Genomic DNA, 17,238 nt, shown 5'->3' with positions numbered 1-17,238 from the left:
AAGAGAGTCGTCTTAAAAGTGCATTCTTATTTGACATATAATTACTGGTAGTGTTTTCAAGACTTTTAAAATAGTGTCATGTTAAAAATTCAAGTGTATACAAATAGTTCTCAAATTTATTCAAAGATAACCTTTATGATAAAGTTTGCCTTATTGATAAGGGGAGGCTAAAGGTATTTCGATTCAATGGTATTGTTTTAAAGTTATGCCTTTTCATATTTGTAAGTCATTGCAATTAATTCCAGTTCGTGAATGCTCACTCACCAAGTCGGAAATATCACTATCAGTAGTTATAACAATATAATACCCTTATTGATAATGTAAGATAATTTTACAATCTTACAGGCTTTGGTTTTCCTTATTTGACAGGTAAGTAGTGTACTTTTTAAGATGTATACACGGTTCACCTGGATTACAAGTAGGTCCCTCACTTTATTGTTTCAGATCGGGGTTACTTGTTTTGATTTCAATGCGGGAGCAAATATACTGAAAAAATACAAAACAAAAGCAATCTCTTGGTACGAAATTGTAGGACCCTACAATTGTATTGTACAGATTTTCGTACGCAATGGAATACGACGAGGCTCTACAACGGGCTGGAAGTTATGGGAATTACCAGAAATTCTTAATTTGCCTCCTAGCAATTCCAGCCATCTTCAATGCGACAACGACGCAAGTACTCAATTTTATCGTTGGAAATCATCTGCACAGGTATATATCTTTTGTTTCTGCACAATTCTGTAATTTTAAAAGCTGTCCAGGAAAATATTATCAACATAGAATTAAAAATAATATTATAATTTGTTTGGAGTGATGTGATTACAAAACCACTTTTTTACTCGTAAAATACAGGTACCTTAACATTGAATTAGGGATGTTAGTATCTATGATGAGTTTATTTATAAGGACCGATACGACAACCTTTCTTTGAATGGCTTTTTATTAGAGTACATTATAGGTAAAATACATCCAGAAAAAGTGAATAGTTATCAACGGTGCTAGGATTATAATTTAATACGCCAGAGGTGCGTTTCGTCTACATAAGACGTATCAGTGACGCTCAGACCAGATAGATATAAAGCCAAATAGTACAAAGTTGAAGAGTATTGAGGACCCAAAAATTTCTAAAAAAAATGTCAAATACAGCTAAGGTCATCTATGCCTTGGATAAGAAAATCACAAAAATACTGATCTCAAAGAAAAATTTAAAACAGTTAGTCACTAATCAAATGGCAAATTGACACGCTCAAACAAATCTAACGAATGTAAAACAACTATCATATTCCTGACTTCTAGAAAGTTATTTTATTTGTTGATTTATTACAGATGTAAGTCACGCAGTTTGATATCGTCGATCTTTCTCTTTGTAATTCTTTTCATTACACATCGTGCAAATGAATTTTAAAAAACATTCGCGTCTGTCCAAAGTCAGGAGCATCTATTTCAGTGGTGTATCTTATTGTTTTTCGATTATTGTTTTGTACATAATCAGGGTGTCTGTTTATATCGGTTATCTCGGTTCTATATTTGTCATTTCGGGCCATTTTATAGCTGACTATGCGGTATAGATCATGCTCACAGTAAGAGGCTGTAAGATAACATATAGTTGTTAACTTTAATGTCATATGGTGAAGATTTAAACTTGTCTCATTGGAAATCATTTCATATCTAATATATTATTTTCATATTCATAAACATATTGTTTAGAAAAGTCAGTCCAAATTGAAGATTTTTTACAGATGCAAATACCTAATTACTAACGACAGTGCATACTACGATATTGAAAATGAAAACAATACCTTCAGCTTATACATCAACAATACAAATCAATGTCTTATTACCACCAATGGTACTGAAACTGCTTGTACGGAATGGATTTATGACAAAACGGTATATCAGTCAACACTTATATCAAAGGTTTGTAAGTACTTATTACATAAAACATTGCATTATAGTTTGTGAGTTACACATTTAAAGAACTTTCTTAAAACTTTAATAAAATTCGTTTTCAATGATTATTGTACGAAAAATATCTTTAATTAATGTTTTAAAAGTAATTCCTTGGCATCGTCTTCAAATAAAGATTAACATAAAGATATATTTATCACAAGAAATAGGGCTTTACTCAAGTAATCAGTAATTGCGAGTACTTGCGTGTGGTAACACCACTGTCTATCGTGTTATGGGAGTTCCAAATTACAGTGCTACATTCAAAACTATCATTCACACATGATACCAGAATCATATGGATTTTATAAAAAAATGTAGATAAATCATGAATCTTTATCAAAAGACTGTATATCAGATCTATTTTGATAGAACTATAACTATAATTTCAGTTTGACATAGTTTGTGATGACAGATTCATGCGCAGTAATGTATTATTAGCTTATTTCCTGGGGCAGATGTTTAGTGCCTTTACATACGGTTTAATAAGCGATATGTGAGCGGATTATATTTTTTTTAATTCATAATTAAGGATGTTCGCTACTCTGTGTAAAAATAACAAGCTTTTTAAAAGACTGTTATGAATTGATAGTATATAAATAAAGACACCAAAAAAATAGAAAAAAATGGAGGGTCCGTATGCTCGTTTTCGAGATATAAGCCATTGAAAATTTGGCGGTAAATTATTCTCTCTAGATTTTTCAGATTTTTAACATCGGCACCTTATTTGTTTCAAACACTATATGACTATGAAAAAATAACAAGAATTTTATAAAATTTTGAAATATGGCTTTCAAAACATTATGTTATAAAATTATAAAAAGAAAAGTAGGGGTTAGTGGTCAATATTTTTTAATGACAATACATGGATAACACCAGAGGATTCCGAAAATCTGGCAAAAAGTAAAAAAATGGAGGAGCAAACATCCTTAAGGTATATTACAAACAACCCATTGTACGGTGATGATGATGATTGAGGACTGCTGATTGTCTATCAGCAAATAGAGTGTTTATTCAAGACGACAACATGTTATCCATTGGATGTTGGATGTGTACGGATTGATAATTTAGTCTTAGATGCATGAATTTTTGATTACTTGTTAGAGGCTTTAAACTAGATGTCAGTTAAGTGATAGTACTCTCAGATCTGTACCTAGTGTCTTTTTGTTGTAACTATGTACAAGTACCCACATGCTGAGTCGGACAAGGTAACTGTTTGTAGGAAGACATGAAATTACCCTATCAAATTTGCCTGACTCCGAAATGACTAGTCTTTGCTACTTCTTCTAAATGCTACATGCTAAGCGAAGAAGTAGAAAATTCCTCTTGTTAACTCTTTGGTTTGACCTGTCTGGGTTCGATCAATAACCTCCCACACCCGAGGCATTCACTTCTAAGGCGGTTTACACATTGTAGCTTTTAAAACTTGAGAAATACTTGATGTAAAATATTAACATATAGTCAATGTTAAAAGTCCAAAGTAGAAAGAACATCGATGATTAAGCCGACATGAAACAAAAATCAATGAAATGTAAAAAGGCGTGGCAGCACAATACATTGGTCAGTATATTTCTTTGTAGTATTTATTTTTATTCGGAATTGAGCTAGGGAAATATATAGTAGCTAACTTAATAAATTTCCGAACAATATTTTATATGACATAAAACAACAAACCTATTAAATAGGAATATGTATTATATATATTTAGGCTGATATTTTTGTTATCTTTGCATATACTGTTTTTTCTTTTTCTTTTGCTTTTTGGTGAACATATAAAACAAAGTTTAAAAATCGTCAAAATAAACATACATGTATAGTATTGCTGTCTTTTCAGATGGGGAAGAAAACCTGTTATAATTACTGGAGTTATCGTTCTTTTTGTGTCCAATGTCATCAGTCGATGGATGTCAAATGTATACTTAGTTTGTGTATGTCAATTCTTCAACTCTGTCGGAGGAGTATATCACTATGTTGTCTCTTTTATTCTTGGTTAGTTATTTTTCTTATCACTAACAATTAATTATCAATAAACGATTTTAGCATTTATATTAAATTTTTATTAAAATGAATTAAAATCAGTTATTCAAAATCTGAAGAAAAATTCTTTTAGTTCTGTTTTAGTCATAGCTAGGTAACATATCCTTTCGACTTTTCCCTTTTTACTAAACTTTCTGATTCTTGTGTTTGATTTTTTTTTGTCAAGTATTTATCTTCAGTATATATTTTTTTTGGATTAAGATATAGATATAAGTAGATGTGATATAAGCGCAATGAGACAATTCTCCATCCAAGACACAATTTTCAAACGTAGACCATTATAGGCAAAGTACAACTTTCCACATGGAGCCTTGGCTCACATTAATCAGCAAGATATAAAGAGCCCCAATAATGACTAGTGTAAAGACAATAACAATCAAAACCGAGGAGTAAACAAAGACTCAAAAAACCAAAGGACATTAACATCAACAGATATAAATAATAAAAAAGAAACAACACGAACTCAACTAAAAACCGGGAGTGAAATAGGTGCTCCTGAAGGTAAAACCATTCAAACGGGAAAACAAACGGTCTAATATATATATATATATATAGACGAGTTGTATATACATTATGTACACAGCCATGTATCACCATCATTGATGGCGATCCGATGGATACATCTGTTGTAGAGTTGTCACTGACTCAGACGTATTTATAAATATAATTATTTTCTGTGACTGTATATTACATTAATTTGTAGGATCATTTACTATAGATAATTTAGCTGATCTGTAACAATAACATCTTCATGCCTTATATATCATGTACTGTAGTACGCCGCTAGATTAAAACTGACGTGGAAAGGTAACACACGGCCAGCGAAAGCTCTTACTTTGAGAGCCCAGGTGGTCGTGTGGTCTAGCGGGACGGCTGCAGTGCAGGCGATTTGGTGTCACGATATCACAGTAGCATGGGTTCGAATCCCGGCGAGGGAAGAACAAAAAATTTGCGAAAGCAAATTTCCAGATCTAACATTGTTGGGTTGATGTTTAGACGAGTTGTATATATATATATATATATATATATATATATATATATATATATATATATATAAAAGAGAAATGAGAAACACTTATTAACCACATCAACCATCGACAACTATTGAACATTAGGTTCATGGCTTAGGACAGAGCTATAATTACTGCCATTTTCATTAGGCAGTATTTTTTTTATCCTCTGATAAAGTGAAATTTCTTTAAAAGGAAGGGAGAGGATATCTAGGAGGCAATAACATATAGTGATTATCCAGAAAGAGACACCATAATTAGAACTAAAGAAAATAATATGAGCAGATACATTATCGTACCACATATAGCGTGGTAAAGTTAGGCGTCCCTGCTTTTTATGGCACACAGGTCGTGAAATGCATCAAACTACAAACTATCCGAACTTCTTTCTACTTGCTACTTTACACTTAGAGTGCAGATAAGAAATTATTTAGAGGCACACATGTTTTACATATATTATGGGAAAAAAATGCGTATCTTTGTGAATCTCATTTCAGCGGCAGAACTTGTTGGACCAGACAAGAGGATCATGGCATCGTTTATATTGTATATTGCTTATTGCATTGGTGAATATATTTTACTAGTGGAAGCCTATTTTGTTCGTAGATGGGAAAATCTTATGCTGGTAATTTCGATTCCAATAGCTGTTTGTTTCTTCACCTTTCCGTACGTAAGATATTGAAGATTTTAAGGTAATTGATTACAAAAACATGTTTTTGAGTTTACACATTTTTTGATTTCGGCGTCACTGATGAGTCTTTGTAGACGAAACGCTCGTCTGGCGTTAATACAAAATTTCAATTCTGGTATCTATGATAGGTTTATTTACAACCACTGGGTCGATGCCACTGCTTGTGGAGTTTTAATTCCCCGAGGGTATCCCAAACCCAGTAGTCAGCACTTCTGTGTAGACTTGAGTTACCATTGATGATGATGCGTTTATTTATTCGTGTCTGGTGTTCTGTATTGCTATCATGGTAATTATCATGAATCAATTATTAAAAATAAACCCATGTATTACCAAAAATACAAAACCCAAATGAAAATGCTGGAAGAGGAGCTCCATGATAGTCTCATTGAATAAAAATGTTACATTCCTGATTTTGTACATGCATCTTTTATGAAGATGGTGGGTTTAACCTGGTACAAACGCTACATAAACCTATTTGTATGACGTTTGTATTTTCCATTTTATTGACAAAGCCGTATGAGCAATCAATATATAACAGTTGTTTTCCATACGTTTGGTGTGCTCGAGCTTTTAATTTTACCATTTGACAAAAAAAACTTTCCGTTATGAATTTCCTTGCAGTTCTTTTTTTTTTTTGCTAGTTTACTATTCCTTTAATGGCATGCTTTCAATTAGTTACTAATAAGAAAATGGTCCTAATAATTTATATATCAATTACAATTAAAGTGCAACAAATTTAATCCCCACTCACCATGTAATACATATCACGATCTTCTTAAAAAAGAGTCAAAATTAAGCAAAAGCAGGTTTTGAATATATGGCCTCATTTACTGTTTTTTACAAACAAAAATGAAATACAAAATGAATGGAATACATGAAGAAAAAATCAATAATCTAGTTGAAGTAATACAACCCCCGAAAAAAATGACAAGCTAGAGAACACAAATCAAAATTCAGAAAACTAAACACAGAGCAAAAAAAAAAAACCCAACCAAATACCGAAGGGATCTATTGATTATTGATTATACGTAGTCAGGTTAAGAGTCCCATGCTATTTATTCAAACATTGGTCACACGAATCCTTATCTGCCAAAATGTCACAATCGGGAGGGAAACATTCGGTAAAACTAAATCTAAGACAACATCTACAGTATTTAAAGATTTAAGACGCAAACATTTTTCAATTAAATGCAATAATGTATGTTTTTTTACCTAACAGATATTTTGTAGAATCACCGAGATGGTTATTTATGAAGAGAAGGAATAAGCAAGCGATAGAAATCCTTCAAAAAGCTGCAAAGTACAATCAAATATCTGTCGACTTTACAGCAGAGACCATTGTCGTGAAGAAAGAAGAAACTATTTCAATTACGACTGGGATAAAAACTATGATAGTGTCAAGGCAAATGTTATTCAGATCACTGATTTTGATACTAAACTGGTATGTTTCCTATCTTAGTGTCTGATGTTTGCACTTAGTTGTTTTAATAAGAAATTTGCCTATTTAAGGTGGTAGACCTTGGTTCAGGGAGATAACTCTTTAAATCAGTTATGTATTTGATAAAGTCGAGTTTCATCAATGTTTTTTAAGCATTTACCTGAAACAGATTGGAAATAATCTATGTAACCTAGAAGCTTAGAACATATTTATGAAAATGGTTGAAACAAACGTACTGATGATTTTAAGAGTTATTTCCCTTAACCTAGGTCTACCTCCTTAATTCCATGTTAAATGAGTAGAATCTACCAATCTTAAGGGTTGTTAATGCGATCTCAATGGATACTTCTATAGTAAACAGTATATATTTGTTTAGGGGCCAGCTGAAAGACGCCTCCGGGTGCGAGAATTTCTCGTTGCATTGAAGACCTGTTGGTGACCTTCTGCTGTTGTCTGCTCTATGGTCGGGTTGTTGTCTCTTTGGCACATTCCCCATTTTCTTTGTCAATTTAATTAAAATTGAGAATGGAAATGGGGAATGTGTCAAAAAGACAACAACCCGCCCAAATAAAAAACAACAGCAGAGGGTCACCAACAGGTCTTCAATGTAGCGAGAAATTCCCGCACCCGGGGGCGTCCTTCAGCTGGCCCCTAAACAAATATATACTAGTCCAGTGATAATGAACGCCATACTAATTTCCAAATTGTACACAAGAAACTAAAATTAAAATAATACAAGACTAACAAAGGCCAGAGGCTCCTGACTTGGGACAGGCGCAAAAATGCGGCGGGGTTAAACATGTTTGTGAGATCTCAACCCTCCCCCTATACCTCTAACCAATGTAGTAAAGTAAACGCATAACAATACGCACATTAAAATTCAGTTCAAGAGAAATCCGAGTCTGATGTCAGAAGATATAACCAAAGAAAATAAACAAAATGACAATAATACATAAATAACAACAGACTACTAGCAGTTAACTGACATGCCAGCTCCAGACTTCAACTAAACTGACTGAAAGATTATGATTTCATCATATGAACATCAGGCACAATCCTTCCCGTTAGGGGTTTAGTATCATACCATCATAACATATATGAGAAGAACATAACCCGTGTCATGCCAACAACTGTTTTTAGAATAAATGTGTTTAGTTCCGATGCAAAGACCTTATCAGTGACTCAATATTAACGCCAAAATATGCAATCTTTAATGACTTGACAACAGTATCGTAATTATATCCCTTCTTAATAAGTCTATTCAAAGGTTTTGTAAGTTTCTGAGGTGAATACTGACACCTTTGTGCTTTATAAATAATATTACCATAAAAAATTGGATGTGAAATACCTGAACGTATTAAAAGTCTGCATGTTGAGCTATATTTACGAATAATGTCTTTATACTGATGATAAAATTTAGTAAATGTTTTGACTAGTTTGTGATATCGAAAACCCTGGTGTAATAATTTTTCAGTAATACATAAATTTCTCTCGTTAAAATCTAAAACATTGATACATTAACGAGCGAATCGTACAAGTTGAGATATATAAACACCGTAAGATGGTGACAAGGGAACGTCACCATCTAAAAACGGATAATTAACGATAGGAAATGAAAAATCATCCCTTTTATCATACCATTATTTTAATATGTTTTATTTTACAGGATGGCAGTGAATTTAATATACTACGGAATAAGTTTGAATATTGGTGACCTTGCCGGAAACGTCTATATAAACTACGCAATATCTACTACAGCAGAAACAATAGCAGTTATTTTCTGTTTTTTCTCAGATAAGTTTCCGAGGAAAAGACTATTTTGCTCTTCTATGTTTATTGGAGGCTGTTCTTGTTTGTGTACTTTATTTACATCAACCTTTGGGGGAAATTGTAAGTTTATGTAAAGACTCATGCCATTATGAAAAAACAAAGCATAAAACATTATATGATATCCATAACAAAAAATAAACCACGTATTTCTGATTAACATCGATAGTATTGAGACTGTCATTTAATTGAGAGTTTACCTAGCTAAAAAACTAGATTTTATCCACCATTTATAATTTTACCCCTCAAAACAATAGATTTGAAATCAAAGCACTTCGGTGTTGACATGAATATCAATACTGTGATCATTTTTATAAATTTCCTGATACAAAACTTTGAATTTTTCAAAAAAAAAGGATTTTCTTGTCACAGGAATAGATTACCGTAGCCGTATTTGGCACAACCTTTTGGAATTTTGGATCCTCTATGCTCTTCAACTTTGTACTTGTTTGGCTTTATAACTATTTTGATATGAGCGTCACTGATGAGTCTTATGTAGAAGAAACGCGCGTCTGGCGTACTAAGTTATAATCCTGGTACTTTTGATAACTATTTAACAGTTTCATAGCAAACGCATTATAAAGTATTACTTCTTGAGTCATAACATAAGAAAAACCATATAGTTATATTGACCAATTTGGTTGTACATATCATTGTTTGACGATGCTTATGCATTCTATAGTTAAGTAATGGTATGACAAAATTTCGATGTACCGATCTTACTACACACAAAACGAATAAAACACTGCAGTCGTATTTTAAATAAAGGAAAAATACAAAATACAAAATTCCATGACATAAACAAAACAAATAGTCTCAAAACTCTGCTGATATGCAAATGCTTAACAAAGCTTATTAAAGCTTGTCCTTTTCAAGATTCAAGATTCTTTATTTCTCAAACACCATAAATTACAATGGTACAAAGAAGTTCATCAAAAGTTATATAACATAACACAAACACACATGACAAGATGAGATGAAAATATCAAATAAAATCAAATAAACAGTATAGTAGAGAAGAGTGGTGATTAACCAAGAAGACAGAGATAGAGGGTTTCAGAAGTGATCGGATATGTTCTTAAATGTTAAATCTTAGTTTACACATAAAAGAGCCATCAGTTTGTATTTTGTTGATTTACAGTCAGTCAAATTGTATCGGAAGTTCAGAAAATCTATCAACTATCACTTTAATACTTTTTACATTAAATGGAAAGCAATTAGTTGAAAATAAATGAAAAAAGCTACTAGTAATTAACAAAAATACTGAACCCCGAAGAAAATTCAAAGTGGTAAGTCCGTAATCAAATGGCACTATCAAAAGATCAAAACCATCAAACGATAATAACTGTCACATTTAAATCATCACCTTTGCAGCTAAAAAAAACCCTGGATGTGAAAAGGATACTACCATGACTTTTGTAGACAGCTTTATATTAGAATTTATATTACTTCTTATTATTCATATAGCGCTTGCAGATGGAATATACATCTCCCAGTTGATCCGATATTTCAGAGCTTGCGTTTCCTATCACAATCAACTTGATAGAGGGGTCCCTTTGTTATGTGTCTAAAACCAAGTATGCACCGATTACGAATTATTAGTTAGTATGTCCTTCTGGTATTTTTAGCTTTGAGCATTTCTGATTAAGGTAAATCCAGAAAAGCACTTCGGACGCATTAAATTAATATAACGTGTTGCGTTTGATTGTTTACATCACCGGGTCGATACATCTGCTGGTGAACTATCAGTCCCAGAGGATATCATCACAGTAGTCAGTCCTTTTTAAAATTATCCATTTATAAATTTGAAATTATAAAGAAACTAAGGTTTCAACGACCTGTTGCAAAGTCAAAATGATTTGGCTATTTAATTGGGTTATTTTTGGTCATATAACTCTTCAATTTTTTTGGTTTTTATAAATCGTTGACATCCAATTATTTTGGCGTTCCTGATGAAGGTAAATATAGAAAAGCAGTTTGGACACATGAAATTCACATAACGTGTTCTTTTCATTTTTTGCCTCTCTTTTATACGGTTTAGATCTAAATAGATTTTTTACGCTAGATAGTTATCGAGCAGACGGAAATTGCTTCATAAGGGGTTTCAGTTATAATTATAAAGAAAAATAGCAACTCCAAGGAAATTTCATATCGGAAAGTCCTTATATAGTTATCAAAAGTACCAGGTTTATAATTTAGTACGCCAGACGCGCGTTTCGTCTTCATAAGACTCATCAGTGACTCTCAAATCGAAATATTTATAAAGCCAAACAAGTACAAAGTTGAAGAGCATTGAGGATAAAAAAATCCAAAAAGTTGTGCTAAATACAGCTAAGGTAATTTATGCCTGTAATAAGAAAATCCTTAGTTTTTCGAAAATTTCAAAGTTTTGTAAACAGGAAATTTATAAAAATGACCACATGATTGATATTCATGTCAACACCGAAATGTTGACTACTGGGCTTGTGATAAAATATAAAATTGTAAAATCAAACGCTCAAGCACACCAAACGAATGAAAACAAATGTCTGTTTCCTAACTTGATACAGACATTGCTTAAGGTAGAAAATCGTGAAAAAAACCTTGGTTTATAGTTAGGCAAGCCTCTCCTAATATGGCAGTCGCATTAAATTCTATTATATAGACAACAATGTGTAAATACACTGTTTAAATGTAAAAACTTGGGTTAGAGTTTTGTTTAATATTTATAATCACTACAAATCAAACGAATTGGTAACAAAGAAAAAGAAAATGGCATATAGGCTAATTATAACATATTTATTTTTTGTTCAGTGTTGCATATTTTTCGATCGGCCTGTCTGACTACTAAATAATTGAAACCTTCTTTATTGAACTTTTGTTTGCCTTAATTTTACTATTTTATATTTTTTCAGCTTTGCAGTGGTTGACTATTATGTTAGCAATGGTTGGAAAATTATGCGTTTCTACAGCATTTTTTCTAATATATGTTATCACAGCTGAAAATTTCCCCACAATAATAAGGGCAACTGCATTTTCCTTTTGTGACATGGGAGGTAGAATTGGCTCAATATCTTCCTCGTATATTGGTAAACTGGTAGGTTGATTTTTTTTAGATATTTACAAAGAAGATGTGGTATGATTGCCAATGAGACAACTCTCCAAAATAGACCAAATGACTTTTTTTCACAAATTTGACTGAAACGGAGATTTGTCTCATTAGCACTCATATCACTGATTTATCTTGTGCAGACGAAACGTGTGTCTGCCGAAAATACAAAATTTAATCCTGGTGTCTATGATGAGTTTATTTAACACACCTTCTTATATTCACAATCTGTAGAAAACTGTTTTTTTTTTTAAATTTGCCTTCGAGTTCGATAATGATACCTTTAATCATATCTTGACTCTTTCGAATGACCGTACTGTACCATCCGTAATAAAAACGTTTCTGCAAAATTTAATTGGTAACAACTATAACCATACTTTCGAACCTGCTTACCTTTCTTGAGCACCTGAGATCCTCGAAAACGTTTTGTAGGGTTTGTATTGTCAATCATTTGTTTTTAAAGTTATCAAAGGTACCAGGATTATAATTTAATACGCCAGACGCGCGTTTGGACTAAATCAGTGAGGACCCCAAATTCCAAAAAGATGTTACAAATACGACTAAGGTAATGCATTCATAGTGATGTTTTGTTAGTTCTTCCTTTGTCTTTCGTATTTTTTGCCAGGCGTTGTCAAAATATCTCGACCTGAGTTCTGAATGTCCCCTGGCACCAGCTGACTCATTTTTTTTTACACTAACGATATTCCAATTGATTCGTTTTATTAGGTGATAGACTATTAGAATTATAATCCTGTACTATTTGAATGTTACTTATTTCGGAACGTAGGTTCCCAAATGGCCAAATCTTCGTTATCTATTGCAACAAAGTCGGTTTGCTGATGGTATAAAATAGAAAAGACATCAAATTTTGACTGGTCGTTAAATATATATCAGATAAGCTTCTAGTGAATTTACTACATCTTTACTTTTAATGACCGTTTTTTCAGAACTATTTAAATATACACCAAAAATGCAAAAAAAAGATATTCTTAAATAAATTTGACAAAAAGTGATACGTGCGACAATAATTTAAACAGATTATTATGAAAATGTCATCGATTCTTTCAATTGGTTTATGAAAGATGACGTTTGAATCATTTATTTCTAGGGTGTATTGGTAGACACAAGGTTTGGTCAAGCGTTACCACTGATAATATTTGGTTCAGTTGGAACATTAGCAGGATTACTTGCCATATTTTTGCCAGAAACAGGAAAAACCAAGCTACCTGATACAGTACAGGAAGCTATTCACACGGTCAGGTATATATCAATTAACCATATATCAAAAATAAAGTATAAGTTTCTAATAAAAATAGAAAAGCAATCACGCTAAATGTGTGTTTAAATAATTACATAAAGCTGTAAGTGTGTACATTTAATATTAGTTAGCTCAAATGTTAATCTCCTGTGTCAACCTGTGACACTCACAATCATGCGTAATGAGATGTTTATCACTGCCGGAATAATTGAAATAACTGAGATGTTTTAAATCGTTAATATAGTGCATCGCTTAAACAAAAAAATGAACTGAAATCGATGCTATCTGAAAATAACAACGATCTCAATATATACCGGTCAATTTACCAAAAGTAATATCTTTTTTTAAAACAAAATCAAAGGAATAAATAACCACTGACTTTTATATTTATAACAAGAAACAGATTTGGAAAATGAGATATGTTTATACCAAGTTTAATGACTCACCATATTTCAGTGTTAGGGCTTTCACACGAGCTCACTTTGTACATTTGCCTTCCCTTACAACTTTCAAAATATAAAAAATGGAAAAAACAAGATTATAAGGGAATTTTACAATTTTACAGTTTCACATGATAAGAGTTATTTGCATGTTGTCTGACCAATTCTAATTCTTTATATATTTTATTAATATGCATAACCTAGTAGCAAAAGCTAAGTTTTGTTTATTATAGGGAATCAAAACATTCATCACCAATCCACAGCAAACCTTGTGAAGAGAACGAAACAATGCTATAAAGTGGTTATCATTGTATGCTAGATTCTCTCTAAGATATCACTCGATGTGGCTTAATGAAGTATGGACGTAGATATTTTGAGTACCAGCCTAGTAAAAGTCATTTAGCTGTTTGATTAAGAAACGTTTCAATGTGAACTTTTGAATATGCAATCATACAAATGAATAAATAATATATCTATGTTCATTAAACGAGATTATATTTTTAAAAGAGGGATGAAAAATACCAGAGAAACAGTCAAAATCGGAGATCAAAAATAAACCGACAACGCCATGGCTATAAAAAATGACAAACAGAAAAAAAAAATAGTACACAAGACACAACATAGAAAAAAAAATAAACACCTAACAACACGAACCCAACCAAAAACTGGGGGTGATCTCATTCTTTATTTAGTATATGTTGCCTCGATATTTTGATGCCTTTAAAATCATGATATATTAATTTATAAAACTTTACAGTTAAACCAAAATATACATAAAAATAAGGAACAGTGGTATAATTGATAACAATAATCTATCGGAGAACAAACGTAAGGAAAATAAATGTGTCTGTACAGCAGATTACATAGGCAATCCCCATGTCGTATACATAACTTGAAAAAAAGTAAACATAACAAAATGTAAAACAATTAAACGAAAAAAACAAACGGTTTGGTTTATGGCAAACAATAAACAACAAACACTTGTTACCAAAGTAATGCAGCTAACAACGACAACTTCTTAATTACACGCTTATGACATGGACCATACACATGCATAATGTGGCGGGTAAAACATGTATGCGAGCGCTCAACTGTCTCGAAATCCGAGATAGGGGTGTTATAGCAAAGCATGAGAACAAACTTTAATTGGCAACTACTTGCATACAGACTTTAGAAACAAAGTACCGATATAGAATAGTTTGTAAATGTGAAAGCTTATTCAAAGACCATAACATCTTACAGTTGGATAATGTTCTACCACCACTTAGATTGAGACAATCAATCAGATGCCTAGTGTTTAAAGTAACGCTTTGAAGTACATTAACGACGTATACTAACTGCTAATGTTGACATGAAAACATATAAAACAATTAAATAGCAACGGTTATAAGACAATAGGAGTGGATAAGGGTTATATATTGATATGCAGAGATGATGCATCATGTAGTTATTACCAAACGTTATGATATGCGTAATGTTATCTTTTTGTTTTAATCACGTTTACCCAAATATTATTTTTGTAAAAGTTTTCTGTGTTGTCTTATTTAGGAACACCTTGAAATTCAAGTTGACTTATTCTATATATTCGTGTTGCTTGTTTGTTTATGTTCTGATTATATATTTGTCCTTCGTTCTATTTTTGTAGATTTTTTTTTTGTTAACAGTTTAGTATGCTGATCATTAGTAGACTCTATTTCTTTTTACAGTTTGTCGTACCTCGACTAACATCTTAGCAGTTTGCAACTAAAAAATAAACAATAACATTGAAATATGGTTGAAAGTCTAGACAATTAAACCTTGATATATGCTGAAAAATTTAGAATATAAAGATCATGGCAAATAAGTTGAAACGATCTACACGACTAAGACCTTCGAAAATAAGAGAAAATCGAATACAACCTTTGCAAATAGTAAAGCATTATTTAAGACTGTATGTTGACCTTCAGATGTTTGTACTGTTTCTCTGACGTTCATTCCAGATTTTTACTGGTTTTATTGTTGCTTAGGCTTTAGTTGTCCATGTTGTGTTTTGTTATCTATTATTTGTGTTTTGATAATTGTGTATTTTTGTCATGAAGTTTTCATTTAATTTTGGAATTATGAGTTTAAATTCCTTTTGTTATCTTTAGGCTCTCTTTTATGATCGTTAATTCTATCAACTGATTAACGACATTTTTTGCCGGTTTAGGATCCAGTATAGTCGAGTGATCTGTAATTTTACCGACTATATCCTTCTCTTGAGTAATAAATTAGAACTGTATGTTAATTTGCATAGCGGCTGATGAATGCAAAGCAAGAGACGACTGCCCTGTCGAAGCACATCTTGCTCTTTCGAAGTACGTCTGATTCCCTCATTTATTTGCTTGTTATACACGCGATTTAATCATCCATAGACTACGGTTGCATGAATCAACGTAAAATTTCCACTTACTCATATATATTACAGGAAAGAAAACAAATAAAATTTAATCTCATATGAGATAAATTCTCTTGGCATTGAAAACTGTGGCTTGAACTATGTAATAAAGTAAAGAAAAAAATTGCTGAAACTAAATTGCGCACCAAGTTAGCCTGTGCAGAGTTTTTGCATTTTTCAGATAAGTATTTTTAATTTTTAAACATCTTGAAAAACTTAAATTAACTTTATTAAATAATGGAAACAAAAGTGCAGTAAGAAAATTATATTCCTGTTTTCCAGAGGGAATACATGTTTCTAGTGTGTTTATCTTCCAACCAATATTCGATTTTTAACGCGAATACTCTGCTTTGTCCCTCTCTGTGATTAGTTCTATTATTATTGATGCGTAAATATCAGAAACACAGTTTTGGCAGTATTTGGCCACAGCTTTATTACAAACTACAAAATTATAAACACATCTAACTAGATAAACAGTTAAGAGAGATATATAGCAAGCAGATAGATAACTAAATGAACGTAGTCACCTTTCATATTGGCAGACTACAAAAGATAACTAGATAACTAATTAGATAGATAACTAAATATTTACAATAAATGAAGCATCCAATAAAATAAAATGAATCCTGGGATACAGAGATTCATGATTTTTTGTGTGGTGGGTCCTGGGATACAGAGACCCCAATATCAATTGTTTTGGATGCTAATTGAAATATGCGACAAAATGACGCATATCTAATGTAAACGCAGCGAATTTTATCGAATTTTGTTTTGAAATCCTCAAAATATATATACGTCTGCTTCCGTCAAATGTAGCTATTGAAAAGATTGCATTCGCAGTCATACTGCGCGTGATCAATCAGATAAGTGATAACCCACATAAGACAAAAAGTAGCTCGGTCAATGACACACATTGCTTACACTAATAACCGAATTTAATTAAATTCACAAAAAATGTTAACGATGAATGAAGCCTTTACATAAGGCAAATTGTAAAAAAACGTGTTTGTATATTTAGATACGTGGGAGACAAAAAAAAATGTCTATTACATAAACAGAATGGTAAACATCTTGGTTTTATATTTG

The 17,238-nt window shown here is 32.0% G+C and overlaps 1 protein-coding gene across 4 annotated transcripts; it reads left to right on the top strand.

Annotated features, from left to right (window-relative positions):
- The first annotated feature begins 385 nt into the window (after nucleotides 1–385).
- On the top strand, nucleotides 386–14,223 carry LOC143063417 (organic cation transporter-like protein). Of its 4 annotated transcripts, none has more exons than XM_076235556.1 (10): nucleotides 386–711; nucleotides 1,740–1,917; nucleotides 2,340–2,443; nucleotides 3,782–3,936; nucleotides 5,492–5,660; nucleotides 6,905–7,126; nucleotides 8,790–9,013; nucleotides 11,845–12,026; nucleotides 13,147–13,298; nucleotides 13,970–14,223. In XM_076235556.1, the coding sequence occupies exons 1-10, from the start codon at nucleotides 569–571 to the stop codon at nucleotides 14,031–14,033; spliced, it is 1,593 nt and encodes a 530-aa protein (XP_076091671.1). In that variant the 5' UTR covers nucleotides 386–568; the 3' UTR covers nucleotides 14,034–14,223. The 4 variants fall into 4 exon arrangements, with proteins under 4 accessions (XP_076091671.1, XP_076091672.1, XP_076091670.1 ...); XM_076235557.1 differs by having other exon boundaries at nucleotides 1,740–1,921; XM_076235555.1 differs by having other exon boundaries at nucleotides 1,729–1,917.
- The last annotated feature ends 3,015 nt before the right edge of the window (nucleotides 14,224–17,238 follow it).

The sequence above is a fragment of the Mytilus galloprovincialis genome, chromosome 2 (genome assembly GCF_965363235.1).
Source record: "Mytilus galloprovincialis chromosome 2, xbMytGall1.hap1.1, whole genome shotgun sequence".
Lineage (NCBI taxonomy): Eukaryota > Metazoa > Mollusca > Bivalvia > Mytilida > Mytilidae > Mytilus > Mytilus galloprovincialis.
Note: the sequence above shows the minus strand (reverse complement) of the source record. Positions and strands in the feature narration are given on the sequence as shown.